This window comes from Neovison vison, chromosome 11 (genome assembly GCF_020171115.1).
Source record: "Neovison vison isolate M4711 chromosome 11, ASM_NN_V1, whole genome shotgun sequence".
Classification (NCBI taxonomy): Eukaryota; Metazoa; Chordata; class Mammalia; order Carnivora; family Mustelidae; genus Neogale; species Neogale vison.
This window is the reverse complement of record NC_058101.1, coordinates 146270757-146293195: the sequence shown is the minus strand read 5'-3', so window position 1 is coordinate 146293195 and position 22439 is coordinate 146270757. Positions and strand designations below refer to the sequence as shown.

Here is a 22439-nt window from a genome sequence, read left to right as displayed (position 1 = left end):
AAGTCAAGCAGTTATTTTGTTAGTGTCAAGCTGGGATTTGAGTCCAGGGTGTCTGGTTTTAGAACTCATGCTCTGTTGCATTACAGCTGGTAACCTCCCAATATTTAGCCTTACTCTATGCAATATATTCTTTTCTATTCTACTACACTCTCCTTCCTTTTTAAAAAGCTAGTCATGGGGTGCCTGGGTGGCTCAATCGGTTAAGCATCTGCCTTACCTACCTTCAGCTCAGGTCATGATTCCAGGGTCCTGGAATGGAGCCCTGCACTGGGCTCTCTGCTCAGCAGGGAGCCTACTTCTCCCTCTGCCTGCAGCTCCCCCTGCTTGTGTCCTTTCTCTCTGTGTGTCAAATAAATACATAAAATCTTAAAAAATAAAAAGCTAGTCATGATCCCCAAACCCCAAGTCCCCAAATGGTTATAGGTCATAACCATACCCACAGGGAGTCACAGTCTATAATTTGTCAAACATTAATCAAGAAGGGGAAAAAAAAAAACCCTACACATATATGATTGTCAATGGCTATTCACAGAGTTCAAGCAGGAGCTCTGAACTCTACCCTGTTGCTGAGGATGGCTCTAAGGAAGCCTCACAGAGCAAGAAACAGTTACCTGGAAAACAGAAGTTTCCCCAGTACACAAGGCATGGGGCTGGGGGGAGGAGAAAGGCATTTCAGGCAGAGCACAGACACAAGGCTATGAAGGATAAAAGATCATCATTCATTGATCCCCTAAGCATGTGCCAAGCACTGTATGAGTACTAAGGATGCACATGTGACCAAAGCAGTCATGGCTCCAGCCTTTTTGAAGCTTGTAGTCTAGTAGAAGAAATGAAGTAGCAATGACAATGCAATGCTATGGGTACCACGATGGGAACAGTCACTGGTAATACAGCTGTAGTACATTTTATTACAGATATAGTCACAGGTTTATGGAAGATAGTGAAGCCATTTAAGAATGAGTAAGAGTTAGCCATGAAATGATAAGGGGAAAAAAGCATTCTAGGCCAAGGGAATGGCAATGCACTCAACTGGTGAGATGAGAGAAACTGTGGTTTAATGAAGACCTGTGTAAATCCAAAGACAGAATAGTGTAATGGTTTGAGGAGGGGTTCTGGAACCTGACTGCATTGGTTCAACTTCCTGTTCTGTTTATTTGCTGTGTGACTGTGGGTAAGTTACCTAATATATTTGTGCTTCAGTTTCCTAAGCTATAACTGGAACTAAGAAAGACTTTTCTATGATTAAATGAATTAACACATGTGAGACACTTAGAGAAGTTTGTGAGACACAGTAATTGCTCAACAAATGTTAGTCATTAATATTACTTTGGTAAATAATAAATTTCAAAGTGGGGTGGTGGAGACTGCGCAGACTGAGGTGTGGTCAGCCTTAGTTAAAAAATATTGATTGAGTGCCTAGTATGTGCTGGGTACTCTTATAGGTACTAGAAACTTAGCAGTGAACAAGACATTGTCCCAGTTGCTCAGGTCGGTTCACAAGGCATCATCTTTGGTTACTTCCTTTACTCACTCCCACATTCATTCTGTTGGTAAGCTCTTATCTCCCTATTATCTAAATATATTCTAAATCAAACCATTTCTTATAATTTCTACTAGATCTACCCTGGCCAAGCTGCCATCATCTCTCACTTGGGCTGTTACCCAGGCAAATATCCATGGAGCAGTCTTAGTGATCCTTTAAAAAGGAAGTTACATCACAGTGTTCCCTACTTAAAATGCTCCAGTGATTTCCCAAGATACCTAGAATAAAACCTAAGCACTTCAAAATTATTCTAAGTAACTTCTAACCCCTTAGGAATAATGTGAATGTAATGAAAAAAATAAAAGGGCAAAAAAAGTTTGGAAAGATTCTTTCCCATTGATTACCTAAGAGTTTTGGAAGACACATCACCTTGTGAATTAATGCATAATTAATTTTAATTAAGAACTGAGGGGATCCATATCAGTGAATTTCTAACAACCAAACTCCTTAAAAAAAAAAAAAAGTCCAGGATGAAACCAAACTAGCAAATCAAAATATATTGTTTTCCTAAAAAATATATTTCTTATTTCCCTGACATATGAAAGAGAGTAAGGTGAACAAAACAATACTTTGTTACTAAATTTCAATTATTTAATTCCAGCACAATGTAAACACACTGAAAAGAGTACCTGAAGGGCCTGGTCATTATTTGCCTTTCCAAGGTATATCCCCAGAGAATTTGACTTTTTATTAGTGGCTAATTCTTTTGACTTCCCCTTTCAGATGTCATTTCAGTGTGTTAGCCTCCTCTTCACAGTTTCAGTCCATGAAAAATTAGGAAAATGAGAGTTTTTCACAGAAAACAATATAGTCAAGCTTATGAAATCAAACAACCCAATTTTATAGACATTTCTAAGTCAACTGACTTGTCCTAAAGACGGCTCCACACTTCCCTCTTGATAGTAAAATACCATTTTTTTCTAGAGCTTTTCTTGTTTATGCCAAAGTTTGCATGCATATACTGATGTTGGTTAACCTAAATCTGATATCTTACTTAGTGGGATAGCCTTGATATTATTTTTAGTGGAAGGAGACTATCAAGTTTTACCCAGGGTGTGTGGATTATGGCGAAGAAGATGTCATCCTTCTCTATCTAGGTTTTCTCACAATATTTGATTTTAATACGATTACACATTAACTTGAAGAGAAGTGCTTAAAATATATAAAAGATGTTTATATAGTCATTTGTAGAAAACCGAGATTAAGTGAAATCACAATTTATATATATATATATATATACACACACACACACACATATATGCATATGTATACACATACATATATACACAATACTATATATATTTATAAACATACACACTATATATAACTACATATGTGTATATATATAGAACCTTCTAAGATCAAAGAAAGTACAGATTATTTAAAATGATCTTAGAGAGGGGCACCTGGGTGGCTCAGTCTGTTAAGTGTCTGCCAAAAGGCTCAAGTTATAATCTTAGAATTCTGGGATTGAGCCTCAAATCAGGCTCCTTGCTTTGCAGGGAACTTGCTTCTCCCTCTCCCTCTGCCTGCCACCCGTGGCTTGTGATCGCTCTCTCTCTCTCTCTGACAAATAAATAAATAAAATCTTTAATAAATAAATACATAAATATATAAAATGTTCTCAGAGTACCATTCCAAACAAAATTTTAACAGCCTCCAAATAATTTTAAAATGATTAAAGAAAAAAAAAAGAAAAAGAAAATTATCCTCTATACATTTATACATTCTTTTTATTTCTTATAATTAGACATTTAAAATTTTTTATTTCAAAAGAGAATGATAATGAAAATAATTCTTGAAAAATGGTGGTTAAGAAGCTCCATCAATCTGTCTCCCAACCTAGACAGTAATTGCAATCTGTTGTAATTATTTTAGAGTGCTAGACTCTACTAAAGCTTTGCCACTTCCATGGGAAGGCTTGGACAGTAAATTGTGACTAATCTGGTCAGTTTCAACTCTCAGCTCAGTGGCAGCTACTCATCCACCCAGCCCCATGGCAGGCATCCATGCACTAGGTTCCAGGTCCAGCATACAAACATGCTGCAGGAACCAGGATAGGCAATAAGGACCCTGTCTTGGGGTTCTGTGTTCTGGTCATTGATTGTTCCTTCTGATCATGGAGAGGCAGATACAGAATAGGGCAGCTGTTATTGCACATATACCTCTATTCTTATAAGCTCCTACCTTGCAGGCTGAAGCAACTTTCAGGAGATTCAAAGAGCTGGTGCTATTCTGGCACCATTCTTTTCCCCTTCATTTTTTTCTCTTTTTTACCCTTTAAAAGCCAGATGTTAAAAGCTAGGACATTCGAAAGTAAATGTACATGGCGGAATTAGTCACCACACATGCCTAAGGAAGAGTGCAGGCTCAAAAAGACCTAGGACAACCTTAAAAGTACACTTCAGGCTACACCTTGTCATGAAGACAGACTACAACAATAAAACAAAACAAACCAGAATCAAACAAGAACAAAATAGCAGCAAATGCTGTAAAAGGTGAAGAAACTGACTACCAGAGTTTTTAACAACAACAACAACAACAATAATAATAACAAAATCAAAAGGTATACAAACAGGAAAGTATCCCATTGAAGGACACAAAAAAATAAGCCAACTGAAACGGTCCCTTAGAAAGACCAGATGATACAGAAAGAGTATTTGACCAAGTTCAATACTGTCATGATAGAAACACCTAACAAATAAAAATAGAAGGAAACTACCTCAACATAATAAAGCCATATATGAAAACCCACAGCAAACATAATAATCATGAAAGACTGAAAGCTTCCCTTTTAGATTAGGAATAAGGCAAAGTATCCAATTTTATCACATCTATTCAATACAATAATGGAAGTCCCAGCCAGAGCAATCAGACAAGAAAAAAAAGTAAAAGGCATTCAAATTGGAATGATTCAAATTGGAAGAAGTAAAATGATTTGTTTCCAGTGTTGTAGAAACCCTATCTACAAAACCCTAAAGATTGCACCAAAAAAGCCATCAGAATTCAGTGAATTAGCAGGATACAAGTTCAATACAAAAAAAAATCAGTAGATATCTATAAACTAGCAATAAATAATCTTAAAAGGAAATTTAAAAAACAACTTACAATAGCAACAATATATAAAATAAAATACTTAGGAGTTAAGTAAGGAGATGGAAGACTTATATAATGAAAACCATAAAATATTGTTGGAAAAGCTGCAGAAGACATATCTAAATGGAAAGACAGACATATAAACCAAAGAAATAGAGAGTCAGAAATCAACCTTCTCCTGTATGGCCAAATGATTTTTGATAAGGATGTCAAGACTATTCAATGGGGAAAGGACAGTCTTTTCACAACTGACGGCCAGAAAACAAGATATCCAAAAGATATGAAATTAAACCCTTACCTAACAATGTATACATAAATTAAAATGGATCAGAAAACTAAACATAAGAGCTAAATCTATAAAACAGAATAAAACTTAGGACAAAAGCCTTACAACATGGGTTTTTGCCATGATTTCTTGGATATGACACAAAAGGTACAGACAATAAAAGACAAAACAGATGAACTGGACTTCATGAACATTAAAAACATTCATTATCAAAAGACACCATAAACAGAGTGAAAGGCAACCTAAGGAATAGAAGAAAATAATTGCAAGTCATATATCTGATAAGGGATTAACACCCACAATATACAGACAACTCGCAAAAGTTAATAGCAAAACACAACTCAATTCAAAAATGGTCAAAAGACTCAAACAGACATTTCTCCAAAGAGGATATCCAAATGACCAATAAGCACATGAAAAGATGCTCAATATCACTAATCATTAGGGAAATGTAAATCAAAACCACAATGAGATACCACCTCATACTCGGTATAATGACTACTATCATAAAAGGAGAAAAAAAAAAAAACAATGTTGGTGAAGATGTGACAAAATTGGAACCCCTGTGTGTTGTCAGTGGGACTATAAAATGGTTATAGCCACTCTTGTAGCAGAATGATAGTTCCTAAAAAAAGTTTTAAATAAAATTATAAATTATTTAGAAACTACACTTTTGGGTTTTTAATCCAAAAAAATGGAAACAGAGTCTTGAAGAGTTATTTGTACACCTATGTTCATAGCAGCATTATGTAGCTAAAACATGGGCGTAACCCAAGTGTTCATTAATGAATGAACGGGTAAGCGAAATATGGTCTATACATACAATGAAATATTATTCAGCCTTAAAAAGGAAAAAAATTCTTATGTATGCTACAACATGGATGAACCTTGAGGAAATTGTGCAAAGTGAAATAAGCCAGTCACAGAAAGATAACTACGGAATGATTTTAATTATATAAAGTATTTATATGAGGAGTCAAAATAACAAAGACAGAAAGTAGCACAGTGGTTCCAAGGAGCTGAGGGGTGAGGTATTGTTTATTGGCTACAGAGTTTCAGTTTTGCAAGACAAAAAGAATTCTGGGGTTAGATGGTGGTGAGTATGAATATATTAATGCCATGAACTGTACACTTAAAAAACAGTTAAAATGGGGGACCCCTGGGAGGCTCATCCCACTGATTCAACCCCTGTGGTACCTGGGGGTTTATCTCCTTTTATCACTCTGTTCCTTGTTCATGAAAGAGCAATTTCCCAGATGATTTCCAAATAGAGGAGGGCCATTGTGCACTTCCAGGTTTATAAGCTATTATGAGAAAAGCCATGTTCTTTGGCTATATTCCTTACATGTAAAGCAATTTTATTATAATAATGGTAAGTTTAAGCAACTTGTAGAAATGTTTTAAGTGTTTGGAATAGCTTAACAGGCTGTACAAATTGTGTTGCATGGTACAGCATAAGTTAGTTTATGAAAAACTCCTTTTAAGTTGAGATTTTAAAAAAATTCTCTTCATTGGTTAGCATTACTAAGTTTGAAATGATCTCTTATTAAAAACTCTGAACATGATGAACATGATACCTAGTAAAAAGTGAAATATGTGACTGTACATATTTATAGAAAAGTGATAAATTAATATTAATACTTAAATCAACATATAAAGTTAATGTGAAGTATTTAGGTTATTTATATTAATTAATAAATGCTTTAAAAGCAAAAAAAATCAATGACAGTTAAATAGCTAAAGTGAGGGTTGTGTATATGTGCTTCATATAAGAATTTCCTGTTATTACTCTGTTCTCAAAATAGGTAGGGAAATCAGAAATTAGAGAAATCAGGTAACCTGCTTAAGATTACACAGGTATTAAGCAGCAAAATCAAATTTCCAACTGAGGAAGAAATCGGCTCCCATAACAGCCAGAGCTGTAATGTCATGATTCCTATGCTTTTACCTTACAAAGAATTTTTTTAATCTAATAGAGCTGCTAAGTTTAAACACCATATATGAAAATATTCTAAAGCAAACTTTTAAAGGACATAAAGACATAAGTTACTAAGAAATTGGCATTTCTGTGTTCTGTTGACATTTGAAATATTTCCTCCTTTTTTATTTATTTAGACTTAGTTTTGATGAAAGCCTGTGATCTTTTTTGCACCTAGGGAAGAATTCCTTTTTAAAGTTCCTTCCAACTACATTTACTAAATTCCAAGATTTTAAACTTTATTCATATCAATATTCATTTTTTAAAAAAGTTATGGTCAGAACAAGTCTTTTCTTTCCTAGCTTCACATCCTAAAGATCTGTTGCTGAAGATAATACTAGAATTTTTAAAAGTAAGCAAATAAATGAAAGTAAATAAAAAAGAAAGTTACCCCTCCTCTTTTCCTATTATTAGTTTCTGCTATGCTTAATTTTTTATATCCATGAGAGGGTAAGGAATAATCACTTCTCCATTTCAGAACATCAAAATCCTGTCTCTCTTTCTCAAGTCAGGAAGACCTTGAAACACAGTCTGCTACCCAGGAGGAAAGAGGGGCCGCTTCCTTTCCCTCTCTTCCCTGCCTGTTCCTATTAGTCACCCAACCATTTATTTGGCAACTGTCCATTTCAGAAAGTTAATTTGCAAAATTCCATACAGAATTTCACTTACTACTTTACAAGAGAGCAAAATGTTTTGGAGGGAAAACAAAATGATTTCACAAAATTATTTAGAAGTAAATAAGATTGATGAAGCAGAGGAACAGCACACTGGAAGGAACCTAAATTCCCATAGGGTTGGGTGAAATATAACCTGAATAAATATCTTCACCCCCTTACATATACTCTGGCTACCTGGTCACTGTACAGATCCAGGTGCTAAATTTGCCTGTAACAAGAATATCTGTGGTTTGTAAAAGCACGTTTAGAAGACAATTTTGAAATAAACTCAAGATGAAAACTTAACATTGGCAAAACGCTACTTTAACTGCCTAAGTACAAATCAGTTCAAAATGAGGAAGAGGAGAAAGGCTTTAAAAGCTATGAAAATACATGGCTCTTTGTTTCTTTATAACTCAAACTCGTTGAATATGGTAACTGACAGTTCTAATTGCCACTGTGCTGACAAAGCGATGCTTAGCACACTTCAGCTGATGATGCTGAAAGGTGCTCTGCAAGAAAGCAGTATCTGAGAGATGCACAGTTTTGAACTAAACCTATTCTTCCACATAATAGAACGTGATATCTGCAGCAGAAAGTAATACTGAGCAGATTAGCATTTTCGGTCCCTTGATGATTTTGTTTATTTGTATCCTCATATACACAGCCGAAGCTATAAAAACTGCCCCCCAGAAATTTTTCTTTGAATCTACAAACGATACTTTAATTACTTAGCTACTCAAAGCAATTACAATATGATAATAAGCGACACTTTCAATCCTTAAAAAAAAAAATACGATACTCTGACAATATAAGACAGAATAAAAAACAAAGTACAAAACCACAACAGGATCTTTCAGTTGTTAAAAGTCAGTCAAATACTATCGATGAACTATTTGAAGATTTATCTAAGAAAGTCAAATTGTCAATGTCAATTATATTGTACATGAGTACAAAATGTGGGGGGAAATGTACCGAGTAGGCACACAAATAACCCAGTCGCTTAAAAAGGAATGAAGCATACTGAAATTCTTCTGTAAATGTAGATAATGAAAAACCCAGAAATCCTTTGCTTAGGAACTACTTTACCCACTCCAAAGTAAAATGATCCCCCATCAATGGGTTTGGCTATCCCAGGAACAACTACTCTAGCTTGTCGTGCTCAATTACTTGTTTAAATTTTATACCCCTACTTGTATACATAAAACACTTCTTTGAGGAATTAAGCTGCTATGATTCAATATTCAAACCAGATGAAAATATTGTAACCAAAGAATAGTCACAATAGGAAACCTACTTCATGGTGTCAGTCTGACCTCTTTTTTCCCCTCATTCATTCATTTAACTTGCAGGTATTGAGCTCCGACCATGTGCCAGGGTACACAGAGACATGGCTCTGTTCCTGTGCAGATCCATTCTGCTGGGCATGAAGACAGTTGACATGCAGGCTCCCAGTGCAAGAGGGAGACCAAGCTGCAGCAGAAATAGAGCCAGATGATTTAGCTGAGAGTAAACAGAGGTGGGATGTGGACTACTGGATTATGAGGTCAGGAAATGGCAGACTAAAGAGGTCACATTCAAGATGACTGACACTGTAGGACAAGAAAGTGTCAGCAATAAGGCCACAGTGAAAGGAGGAGGAGTGGAGAAAATGGGAGATAAAGTCAGAGAGGTCAGGGAAATCAAAATCACGCACAGTAAAGTCCAAACCATGATACACCTTAGAACTTGGAAAGCTCTCAGAGGGTTTTAAGCAGGTGAGTGTCATGATCTAATTTTTTTCAAAAGATGACTCTGGAGGCTAAATTTCAGCAGAGTTAGAGGGGATAGGAGAAGAGCAGCTGGGAGACTATTCTAGTGATCTTGGCAAGGGATGATGGTGGCTATGCAATGAAGAGAAGCAGATGAAGACAGGATATATTTAGGAGTTACATCTGATAGAACATAGTGATGGATTAGATGGGGGAGCCTGGGGAAGTCAGGGTGCATGCAACTCAAAGCTGCCTTGGTGCCACTTGCTGAACTGAGGAAAGACTGTGGGGGATTATTTGGTCAGGGAGGTGAAGGAAAGTAGGGGTAAATCAAGAGTCCAGTTTGTGGCCAGATTAATTTTAGAGTGTCTTAAGCACCCAAGTAGGTATGTAAAGGAGGCAGTTGGATATAAAAATTTGGAGCTCAATGGAGAACTCAGGGCTGGATTTATAAATGTGATAGTCGTTAGGGTACTGCTGTACTTAAGACTGGATCCAGGGGGGAGTGCCACTGGAATAGAGGGCCTAGGACTCAGCCCTAGGACAACCCACCACTGAGGTTTTGCAAAGAGAAAGCCAGCCTCAGGAGGCACAGAGTCTGGAGGAAAACTATAGAACATGGCATCCTGGAAGCCACAGGTATAGAGTGACCAATGAGAGAGCGCTCAACTCTATCAAATGTTGTGAAGACATCAAGCAAGATGAAGACAGAAACGTGATCATTGTGTGTGGTAAAAATGGAGGTGTTAGGGCGCCTGGGTGGCTCAGTGGGTTAAGCCGCTGCCTTCGGCTCAGGTCATGATCTCAGGGTCCTGGGATCGAGTCCCGCATCGGGCTCTCTGCTCAGCAGGGAGCCTGCTTCCTCCTCTCTGTCTCTGCCTGCCTCTCTGCCTACTTGTAATCTCTGTCAAATAAATGAATAAAATCTTTAAAAAAAAAGAAAAAAATGGAGGTGTTAGTCACTCCAAACTGGGAGATTTCTGTGACTTCTGGGACCAGACACCTATCTAGAGTCAACTGATGCAGGAATGGGTGCAAATACTGAGACAGTGCTTCTGGCTGCTTTGAAGGGTAGAGGAAAATGGGAGAGAACCTGCGTGGGGGTGGGGGTGTGTGCAGATAAGAAGTCAAGGGAAATACTAAAGGAGTTATGAATGCTAGTGGGATTGATCCAGTTGAAAGGGAAAACGATGATGTAGAAGAAAAACATGTTTAAATGTGGAGAAAGTCTTGGAACAAGTAAGAGGGCATGGATGGTATCCAGAGCACAAGCAGAGGCATCATCCTGAGATGAGAATAGGAATTCCACCAATTTTGTTAGAAGGAAAGTCACAGAGTCTGAGTTTACATATAAGTCAAGTGGTGTGTTTTGGGTTAGATGATGAGTGCACATACATATTATGGGATATCAAAGCTAGTGGCTATCAATTATACAGTGAACATATATACAACCATTTACCATCTTTATATATATGTAATATATATTACCATCGAAAAGAAGAACAAAGCAATATATACAGACTTAAAGGTATATCTTAGATATTGCTTTTCTTGTTGAAAATTTGATTCATCAATTTCTTCCACTTGTATACTGAGATTCTGTGAAGTACCAGTTTGGTAACTTTATAATGCCACCAAACAGAAAACCAAACTCAAAATCTGTCTTCTGTAGCAGATTTCATCTGACCATCTTAGTTTTCTCTGATTTCCTCTATACCTTGAGGCTACACTTCACAATACAATCAGCACTCATGCATTCCATTTTCTTTTCCTGTTCATAAATCTTATCATCTCAAATTGAGACAAGGATCTTATTATCTCAAATTGAGACAAGGAGACAAATATTGTACAAAAAGATATCACTGTCTCTCCCACTGTGAAAAACCTGGTATTAGATATGAAGTAGGCACTTAAATGCTTGCTGACCAATTTATCTTTTCAGAGTTGACTGACTAATAAAAAGTTTTACATAGCAATTCCTTGGTTAACAGAATAAGCATAATTCCTCATGGTACCTGCTGAGTATTGCTGAGAGTGCGGAAATAATTCATCAATTTTCTCCTTTACATGCTATTCAATTAGTTTGTCTGTGGCAAAGTCTAGAATATATATCAGTCAAAAGCAGAAGAGTGAGCTAAGTACCAGCTATCTTCCTACTAAGGTTTGCATCCACTATCCTAGCTTTGGTCTAAAAACATGTTCAGCTGCAGGAAACTTTAAGGAGAATGAAATTTTAAGGCTGGAGAATTACCCAGTGTTACTTGTTTTCTGTAGCATATTATGGATTTGAAATCAATTCAGTAATACCTTTAATGAAAAAAACATTAAGAGAATAGTCATCAGCAAATCCTATTCTGCACTGCTTTAAAGTTTTCTTCAATGCAGACTGAATGTTTAACAGATTTTAAGTGCTGTATATGGATTTCTAGCTTGTTAAAATATGTGAAGTATAAGTTTAATTCCAAATTTAACATCTAATTATTAAGTCAATTACAGATCTTAGATATCATTATATTTAAATGAGAATGAAAATATCACCTATATATATTTTAAGTAATTTATTATCAGACAATATTAACTTTTAATTTTATCCAACAGGTTACCATGGAAAAGTTAATAAATTAACAATCAGGGGTGCCTGGGTGGCTCAGTGGGTTAAAGCCTCTGCCTTCAGCTTGGGTCATGATCCCAGGGTCCTGGGATAGAGCAGGGAGCCTGCTTCCCCCTTTCTCTGTCTCTGCCTGCCTCTCTGCCTACTTGTGGTCTCTGTCTGTCAAATAAATAAATAAAATCTTTAAAAAAAATAGTCCCAAGGGTTTAAAAAAAAAAACCAATCAGGGCATTTAACCAAAAATCCCAGATACTACACATGGCAGTCAATAGTGTTTCGAGCAAGACTGTGATTAAAGATATTGTAAAATTTTGTCACTTTTTAAAATAAAGTAGCTACTGACAGAATGAACTATTCCATTTTTCCACACTATATGCAAATTGACACAGATAATATCTAATAATATGAAACATATCAAGTAACTTGGAATTTTAGATTCTATGAAAAACTATACCAAAATATCATTAAGAAAACTCTTCCAGTAGACTCCCATAGCACTAGACAATATGAATTGGGAGGATGTTTTAAAAACATTTGCTGCGGGTGCCTGGGTGGCTCAGTGGGTTAAGCCGCTGCCTTCGGCTCAGGTCATGATCTCAGGGTCCTGGGATCGAGTCCCGCATCAGGCTCTCTGCTCAGCAGGGAGCCTGCTTCCCTCTCTCTCTGCCTGCCTCTCCATCTACTTGTGATTTCTCTCTGTCAAATGAATAAATAAAAAAAAATAAAAAAAAAAATAAAAACATTTGCTGCATACAATATTCTAATTGAATCATTTAATGAGTTTCATAAGATGTATGCATATTTATATTATTTCCATTTTTCAATGCCTGCATCTAAAGATCAGATGATAACATGGTCACAAAGTCTATAAGCAAGAAATACTAAATCTGTTCAGCTATTATTTTAGGTTTTTACTCATTTCTCACTAACCTACAAAGGTTTTTATAGTTTTTAGTTAAACATAAGTTTCTAACTAGTGATAAAATGGCAAAGTTTATAATGTTCATGGATAAAATAAATCCAGACAATTTAGAATTATTTAAAAAGCAACTGATAAACTATTATGCATTCATTATTTTTGTGAGTTTTGGTGGGGGGGAGGAACATACATTAGTACAGAATTTTTGTTTTAAATCACTAGGAAAAAAAGATATAATCTTTCTCTAAAAGCTTTTTTCTCCCCCATGAAGGCAATACACCTTAAAATGGAAGTTAATAAGCAATTAATGGCATAGACTTAACTAAAATATTACAAATGTGATAGTATATTATCTTGGTAAATATGAGAATTTTGAAGGCCATAAAATTAAAGACTTTGATATGTGTAAGATCAATAGACATGACTTATCACTATTTAATATGAACTTTAATTTTTAAATGCCATGTTCCAGTGAAATAGTGTACTATACAGGAAAATTGAAATTTCAATAAAGAATCAAGACAAAAGAAACAAACTTTATATTAAAGTACTTTTAAGAGGTTATACTTACGCAGCAACCTCCTCTTTTGCCAATCCTTTGAAATTCTCCTCCAGGTAATGATCTATGTCATCTTTTTCTTTGATCAACCGAGACCTAAATGAAATGGAAAGAAATAATAAAGCACTGCTTTATCAAGTTGAAAAGCTCCCAAACATACAAAATGCGAGAATAGAAGAACAGAAATATTTAAGGTATAATACCATATATAATAAATGTTCTACAGTAGCTATAGATTATTGATTAATAATTTCCAAATTTTCATTTTCTTGAATGTTAAGAGATAGGGAAGAATCTTAAACTCAGTATGCAAACAAATCAGCAACACATTAAAACAATCAATGAATTCTTAAGAAAAAGGGAGTTTTCTCCTCAAAACTTTTAAGCTCTTCCATTTTGCTCATGTTGCTTCACATTATAATTTTGCAATACAGAAGTCATATTCTGTTTGACCCAGGATTTTGAACTAAGAACACCTGCTTGATACAAACATGCAACATTTATCTGTTCCAAACATTACCAAATTTTGCTCCGAAATGTTGTTTAAGAGGGGTTTTAGTCACACATAAAATTCAAATTATTATTTAAAAAGTGACTTTAAGAAGACTTTAATGAGAAATCTATTACACTGGTAGTATATTTTTTCTCCAACCTCCATTACACCTTTAAAAACAAACATATTACTAACGTCTCAAAACAATGGGAGTATGGGACTAAACAAGCATCTGTTTTTACTCAGAAGGTAATGGAAAATCTTTTTTTTTTTTTTAAGATTTCTTTATTTATTTGACAGAGAGATAGAGAGAGCAAAAGCAGGGGGAGCGGCAGGGGGAGGGAGAAGCGGGCAGGGGAGGGAGAAGCGGGCTCCCAGCCAAAGGCAGACACTTAATCAACTGAGCCACCCAGGTGCCCCTGGAAAATCTTGATACAAAACTTTGCCTTAAATGATTATGAAAAAAGTGTTTTTATTCCATAAAATGAATACAAGAAATAGTGTTTTTTAAAATCCATCTTATTTTAGAGATGTGAGACTGGGCTCCATTTTTGCTGGTTTGAAAAGAAAATGGAATCTCAAGCATTATAAAAGGCAGGAAGAACAAGCTTTTTCAGATTTTGTAAATACTCCCCATTATTCAAAAGTAAAACTGAAAATAAGAATATACATATATCCTAAATTATGCATGTATCAAAAAATTTGTTTTTCAAACTTTTTGAGAAGAAACTTTGATTTGCTGTTATAAGGGAACTTCCATGCTGTTTTAACTGCATGCATTTATTTTGGTTCGGGGACATTGGTCTTTTCCAGAAAAACTAAGAATAAAGTATGCTCTTTCTCAAAACAAAGTAGTTTCATAATACTTTGATCATTTGCCTTGTCAGAAGGGAAAATTTGGCATATAAAGAAAATAATCATCTACATGTGCAAATTATTTATATCAATAAATAATATGCATCACTATGACTCAATAAAACCATAAATGGCAACTTCTAAATAATACTATCCTCATTAATACTTGTGACAAAACGCATTGTTCTCGTCTATACTTTCCGAGCAGGAACTCTAGGAACTCAGCAGCTGGTCAATGTAGCAGCAGTGTGGTGAAGCATTTTTAGCCCAGGATCATTTCAGCACCTAAATCTGGCCTGCCAATTTACCCTAGTAGTGATATTGTGTCTTCCTCCCTCCATAACAGAAATTGGCACTCAGGACCTTGCAGGTTGGAAGCTGTACACCTTTCACTCCTAAAGCCTCTACTTTCAATTCTCCACTACTGTTTTTAAAAGGAAATATATCTCCAAAGTTTCCTAGGACCATGATATAATTAGAATAGGTAATAAAACAATCAAATGAGTACTAGCTTACTAAATAAATTCTTAGTATTTGAATGAGCTTCATTGATCCTTTTGAAATAGCAAATTTGAATATTCTGAATATAACAATATACTCATTCTTGAACAATTTTGTTTTCTGAGATGTGCTATTGACATATCTTACTGCAAGAAATTCGTTCTATAGAAAAAGAGATGAAAACCAGGGTTACATACCTTGGAATTGTTCTGGGGGAACACGGCAGCTTCTGCCTGGCTAAAGATGTAAGCTTTGGGCGTGTCATGGGCAACGGGGGCAGGGTGGTCATTTTAGACTACAAAAAAAATATATATAGAAACAGTATTTTAAAGAATGAATCTTTCAAAGACTCCTTTAAGACATTATTAGAGATCCACAGTCTGTCATCTGAGCTGAGAATGCCTCTGTGTGTAGAGCTATAGCTCTATTATTCAGGAATGATAGTGAGTGGATTCTGCAGGTTGTTTCTCGTTATTTTCTTCTACCATCTGCCTTTTGGCCAATTTATTACTTGTCTGCATCTCTACCACCAAGTCGATAAGGAGAAAAATCTGATAAATGCATTGAATATTCAGACGATCAGGAGCTTTGGTATGAGTTTTGTTAAGGGACATGGTTGCAATTAGAGTGAAGATTTTTAGGACAGCTCTGGATTTCAAATGCTCATGCTTTGCTTTCCCGTTACAATCAATAATTGAAAATTGCTCATACTTTGCTGTTTTCTAAAAACTTTCTTACTCAGAAATAAAGGCTTTTCCTTAGAAGTGATGGGTGCTAAGACTGATTCTCAACAAGCAGACAGCTGCCCCAAGAGACACACAGCTACCATAGTATAACAAATCACTTCAGAATACAGAGGTCCAGAAAAAATTGTTTAAAACAACAATCATTTCATTATCTTTCACACTTTTTTGTGGGTCAGGAATTTAGGACAGGTTGCAACGGGATGGCTTTTCTCTACACCATGATGCTGAATCTCTTCTGGGAAGTCTCAGAAGCTTGGGGATAAATCAGTGGTGTTGGGGTGGGGTGTCAGGAATCATCTGTAAGTGTCTTATTTCATATATCTGATAGTCAATACTATTAGCTGGGACCTTAACTGGGCTGTTTGCTAGAACATCACGCATAGCTACCTGTAGGGCTTGGGCTTCCTCACAGCATAGCAGCCTCAGATTTCTCAAGTGGCAGTTCAGTACTCCAAAGGCAAGGATGCCAAAGAAAAGCCAGGCGGAAACTATAGCCACTTGCAGAGTCCAGCCTTGGAAGTCATATAACATCCCTTCTACTGTGATAAAAGATCTGTTCATAGTCAAGGCTAACGAACATCGATTCACCCACCGAGGGGAGAGCATCAACTCCACATGGTATGAAGAGAATGTGGGATGAGAGATATTGTTGTGGCCATCTTGAGGAAATGCAATGTGTCAGAGTGAGGAAGGTAACTGAGCAATAATGAAGGCGGGTCTATAAAATCAAATTATCTAGGGGTGCCTGGGTGGCTCATGCAGTTAAGCATCTGCCCTTGGCCTGGGTCATGGTCCCACGGTCCTGGGATCAAGCCCCACGTCGGGCCCCCTGCTCTGCGAAGAGTCTGCTTCTCCCTCTGCCTGTGCTCCTCCTCTCTGTTACTGCTCTCTCTCTCTAATAAATAAATAAAATCTTTAAAAAAATGAAATTATCTAAAATTTACCTTTAATAAAAAGAAGTGTGGATGTGTCTGTGGACTTAGAATGGAAAAACTATCACATGCTGCAAGGGCTTTCAGATGCAAAAGAAAGCACACTTCTATGGTTAGAGAGGCATCCACAAGGCCAGAGCCTCTTGATCCCCCCACCATGTCCACCAGTTTTGACCTCTATCCTTACCCTCACCAAGCAAGTGAAAGGTTTGTTTTAGGTTTGAAATCACTTACTTCCAATAATTACTACCTGTGTGACTCGGGGTAAAACACTATCAACCTGGGTCTTGAATATATTTAACAGACATTTTATTGAGCCACTACTTGGTTCCAGGTTCTGGTCTAGGTGCTGAAGATATAGCAGTGACCAAAAAGATGAAAACCTCTGATCTCAGAAAATTTATATTATAGGGGTGGATGTGAGGGAAATATGCAAAATATATATAATGTCAGATGATGACGAGATCTACAGCAAAAAATTAAGCAGGGAACTAGAAATTATCCAAATGCTCACCAGTAGCAAAGGCATAAATAAGAGCAGAAGGAGATAAAGTCAAAGAAGTTAAAGAGAAATTTGGGAATGTTCCGATGGTGTAGGGTTTTGAGGATAACTGTAAAAACTGATTATTACTCTGATGAAGTTAAGAATCCACTAGAGAATTCTGAGCATGGGAGTGACATTACCTGACTTGCACCTGGAAAGTTTCACTGTGGCTTCTCTTTTGAGCTTAGACTGTAGGGGAAGAAGGGCAGACAACAGAGAGGTCAGCTGGGAGGTTGTTATGAAATCTGAGAGAGGACAGTTGCTTAGGTAGAGGTCAAGGTAGAGAGATGTGGTTAGACCTGAGGTAGAGCCAGCAGTGGATAGCCAAGGCACATGTTCCTCTACCAAGCCACGAGGAAGCAGGGTGGAAGAACAATAAGACTCAAGGGAAAACCTTTTGAAATCCAGTGTAGAAACAGGCAGTCTTGTGTTTACCAATAGAAGATTATTATGAAAATATTTTTTTACATAATTAAAGAGAAAATTTTAATGAGGATCAGTGTCATGGTTTACACACTATGGAATCCTAGTATTACCCAGATTATCAGGGCATGATACGATTCATGAAACAAGTCCACTTATTTTAATATAGTTCTAGCTTACACACATCATGTGAACAGCAAATGTTAGTCCTCTCCTATGTGATAACTTCATAATATAGTGACTTCTTTTGTAATTAAAAAAATCTGTTTTTCTAATCAGATGTCATATTAACTAGTTGAGTTACCTGGAAACCACAACTTATTAAATAACAACTGTATGCAGAACATGTGGTAAGAAGTTATGATCAAGATAAAGATAAATCTCAAGTACAGGCTTGAAAGGATAACAAAGGCTCCCCCAAACCCACCTCCCATGAGCCTACTTCACAGAAGCTATGAAGAGTCTATGTTCCAGAGCCTTCTATGTTACAGAGCAAATCTGGGCCATCTCAGTTCTTAACCCTCATCTGCCTATCCCTAAAAGGATTTCAAAATGGATTTTTAAACAGATGGAAGAAAACAAGGACTGTGTTTCGTTCAGTTGGGGCATTTCATCCTCTATAAATTAAGACTGTTCTGAGAGTTCCACTTTGCTTGCGAGGGCATTGTGGCAGGGGTGATTTTTACATAATTACAAGGACCCTAGAAAGTTACCAAGGAGCTTCAAAATGAGACACAGTACCTGTAACTTCTCCAAGTACTAGAAAGACCTACCTGCTTATCTGCTTATAGACAGAAGGACAAACTCTAGAGCTGAATCCAGCCAACAAGGTGTATAAAAGCCCCCCACCAAAAGTTGGGCTACCAATATGTGATGTAAAATTTATCCTTTTTGATGTTTAATTGGGTTAGACAATTTTTGCTAGAAAATATAAGCATCTAATGAAATCAAATGCAAATGTTATACATGGAGAGAAACATGTCTTCTTTGTCATACATATGAACTGTGATTTTTTTTCAATATCTGAGTCGTTTCCTACCATTAAAGTTTCAGCTGCCAGTTCCTTCATTTTGCTCTCCTCTGATCTGAGAACATTAGCAGCAGGAGCACCTTTACTCTTAAATTTAGTTTAATGTAAGTATTGCAAGCCCTGCTGGCAAGCCTCAAGGCACGAACTCTGAATGGGGGGTGGTCAGAGCTGAATGATAAAGTGGAAAAAAAAGTTATTAACTGAGCGTTATAATAAATAGCACCCAACCAATCTACGTTGGAAAGTTTAAGCTCTGAGTTAGGGTAGAAGTTGAGCAGGCTCCTTCCCTGCTTTAAACCCCACATCCTACCTTGCTTATGCCCACTGGAAAAAGGGATTTTGTCTTTCACAATCGCTACATGGCCACATAAAGGTATTTTGTTTTACATGATAGATAACATGTAAGCTGAATGTTATGGCACATAGTATTTGAAATGCATCAAATATTTAAAGTTTCTTGCAACATTTTTTTTAAATCTAAGTAATCACCATCTCTTTTTTTATAAGTTCAGCCTTACGCTGAATTTTCTTAAAGTAGGAAGTTGGTGCATTCTAGCATACAGAAGCAGTCAAGAGGAAATAGGTGAGAAAAAAATGCAAGCATGCTTAGAGGCCTGTCATTTTAGACTTCAATTATACCTATAGAGTAAAGAAAGCCTTTTGCTCTTCGTTAATATGAGCTGTATCACTTCCCTGGTGTTCGCCAGGCAGTGTTCCCAGGTCCTAGGTGAGCTCCGACTTGGGAAATGGGATTAATGCTTTGGGGTGACTGTCATAGGCCTGAAGCAGGAATGGAACACATCCTCTACAATGGTGCTACGTCAGGGTTCTCCTGGCTCAAGACCACAGAGGAAATCACACAAGATGGGTGCTACTGAACAAACACAAGAAGGGTTCAGAGCCAGGAGAATGGGAGGCACCTCTCTGGCTGGCACCAAAACCAGCTTTTCCCCAGGAGCTGAGGGGGAAGCAGTCTGTGAGGAGGACCCAGAGGCTGCTAGCACCCCCAGTACCAGCAAGTGGGCGGCACTACATGTGGCACCAAGAATGCTGAGCCGAAGATCAAAAGGCTGCCTGAAGCCATTTCACTGTTGGTATTCAGAAGAGATTTGGTGGATTCTTTGATCTGCTGGTTGGCTCTTCTATCACGGTTTGGCCCCCACATGCAAAGACAAATGAGAATGGAGAAATACAGGATGAAAGGTTTAAGAATGCTGGGTCAGGCTGTATGTGTCCCATGGTGAGAGTTTAAATTTCTGGCCCCCAAGTAAAATTCTTCAAAGAGTAATCCTCCCACCCACTATCCTCAGAGATGCCCTCATCAGGAAACACAGAGGAACGGGGCAGGCCTAGCACTGTATAGACAGAGGCTACTTGGGGAGTGACTATGTCCAAGGCTGACTACTCTCTCTAGAATTCAATCACTGTGGAATATAAGAAAGCCAATAAACCACAGGAGACATATTTATTATTTGTCATCAGGAGAGTTCAAAATAAATGATTTTGCTATCACCAACGAAATCACTTATAAGAAGTAGAAATGCTCACATTACCACCATAAGCTCTTTTACTATGAAAAATTAAAGAAAACTACAGAAGAAATATCAATAATTATAGTCCTGAAAGACTAAAAGAATCACATAAAGAAGTTTAAAGAGTCGCTAAACGTTTATCCCTTGAATCATAATTTTTAGACGCTTTTAGCACACAGTGGTAGGTAATTAGGTGGGTAAGTAAAATAAATAGAAATCATACATTTTCTACTAACTGATATTTTTTGATAATTAAATAAAAATATAAAGCAGGGAAAGGGTTGAAAGCAGAGCGTGGTTCAGTTCACTTACTTTTAGAGATTACTGCTGAAGGTCTCTCCAAGGCTTATGGACTTCAGCCTGAAAATCAGGAACAATAAGAGTAGCAAAGGAGAGAAGAAAGTTAAAAATTAGCTAATAGAATAACTTCTCTTCCTGTCCCAAACTGTGAAATAAGATTCCTTCATACAAATAACATCAAGTACCTCCTATGTGTTTAAATGTACTTCTTCTTCTTTTTTTTTAAAGTTCAAAGTGCAATCGCTACAGGAGAAACGAATCACTAATTCAGGGAAATGCCAGCACATCCGAGTTAGGTATATGTATTGCTATATTCCAATATAAATGAGACCTTAGGGATAACAATCTGACCTCATGTCTCTTATGTGACAGGAAGTTAACTTTACGCAAACCGAGGGCATCTCAGTCCCCTGTCTGCACCTACCTAACCCTAGACGGGACTAGTAACTTACTCCTCCGCCTGTTTATTTTCCCACCGCCCTCAGAGGGTCACGTGAACTGGGAAGCAGGAAAAGCGTCCTTGTCGGGTCCTACTTCTATTCACTTCTTGAGATAAATGGCGAGGGCCTCTGCTCTCGAAGCTAGAGCCGGAGTCCACGGACTTGGGGAGGAAGGTCTGCCGGGGTCACGGAAGGCACGGGACTGCCGGGAGAACCGCCCGCTTCTCTCAGAGCTGTGAAAGTCCTGCCCCGAGCTTCGCCCCTGCCGTCACGAACCTCGGTGGACTGGCCCGTGGAACAATTCTGGTTTTCCGTTCCGCCGAAGTGTGTCCCCCACCCGCGGCAGTGCCGGGCGCCGGTGCTGCCCCCTCCTCCGGCAGCGGTGCGGGGACCCGGCGCCTAGAGAGGGGACGCGGGAGCGTCGTCCGGGTTACTGAGGGGGCGGGGCAGGACAGGGGGCGTGGCTAGGCTAAACCGGGGCTCGGGGTTGGGACAGCTCCAGATTCCTCGGGCGAGGGGGCGGAGCCTAGCGGATTGGAGCCACCTGAGGGCTGAGCGTGGCCTCCAGACCTAGCAGGCTTTTCAAACCGGGCAGCGTTCAGAAGTGAGACCGCTTTCAGAAATTAGTTCAACTGACCCAAAGGTCTCCAGCTTGCCATCCTGAATCATTTCCTTCATGGCGCCTCATTCTTAATGTTTGGCTACATTTCCCTGTTGTCCACGGGGCTGATGGAAAAGGGCTCAGCTTGGTTTTGTTACCCCAAGGGCTTGATGCCACTTTATGTAGCTAAGCAAAGTCATTCATTTCCTCCTTCCTCAGCCTCTGTTGCAGTCAGACCATCTTTTCCCTGCCCTCCATAGATACTTTTCCCAATTCTATCTCCAGCAGGATAACCCAATTTTGAGTTGTGGTGAGCTAAAAACTCAAGATCTCTTTCATAGAATCTTCCTGCATTACTTTCTGTCTTACAATTACTTTCAAAATTCTTACCCGAAACTCGGTTTTTATATTTACATTGACTGAATGTCAGCCTATTAATCTATTAATTAACCTATTAATCAACCCATCATTCCGTCCCATCTCTCACTAGGAACTGGAAGGAAGTGAGCTTTCTTGCCCATTCCCTCATATGTATAGATTGCAAGAGAGGGAGGATTGTTGCTTATTACTTCTCCAAATACAGATGTGCTGGAAAGTGAGCTTTTATTCAGTGCCTACTGTCACACACTGTAAGAAAGAGACC

At 37.7% G+C, this 22439-nt stretch overlaps 1 protein-coding gene across 6 annotated transcripts in view; it reads right to left on the bottom strand.

Moving 5' to 3' along the window:
- Positions 1–21560, bottom strand: part of TTC29 (tetratricopeptide repeat domain 29) — a 243162-nt gene extending 221602 nt beyond the window's left edge. Inside the window, exons 1-5 of one of the 6 annotated variants that reach the window (XM_044224914.1) lie at positions 21208–21407; positions 20768–20815; positions 17611–17659; positions 15446–15543; positions 13412–13495 (exon numbers count right to left, since the gene is read on the bottom strand). In XM_044224914.1, the coding sequence (XP_044080849.1) occupies positions 13412–13495; positions 15446–15537 (176 nt within the window). In that variant the 5' untranslated portion in view covers positions 15538–15543; positions 17611–17659; positions 20768–20815; positions 21208–21407. Of the gene's footprint in view, positions 1–13411; positions 13496–15445; positions 15544–17610; positions 17660–19562; positions 19745–20767; positions 20816–20940; positions 20981–21207; positions 21408–21471 lie in introns of those variants that run through there. The other 5 variants (XM_044224911.1, XM_044224910.1, XM_044224915.1 and 2 more) reach the window with 5 other exon arrangements.
- Positions 21561–22439: the final 879 nt, after the last annotated feature.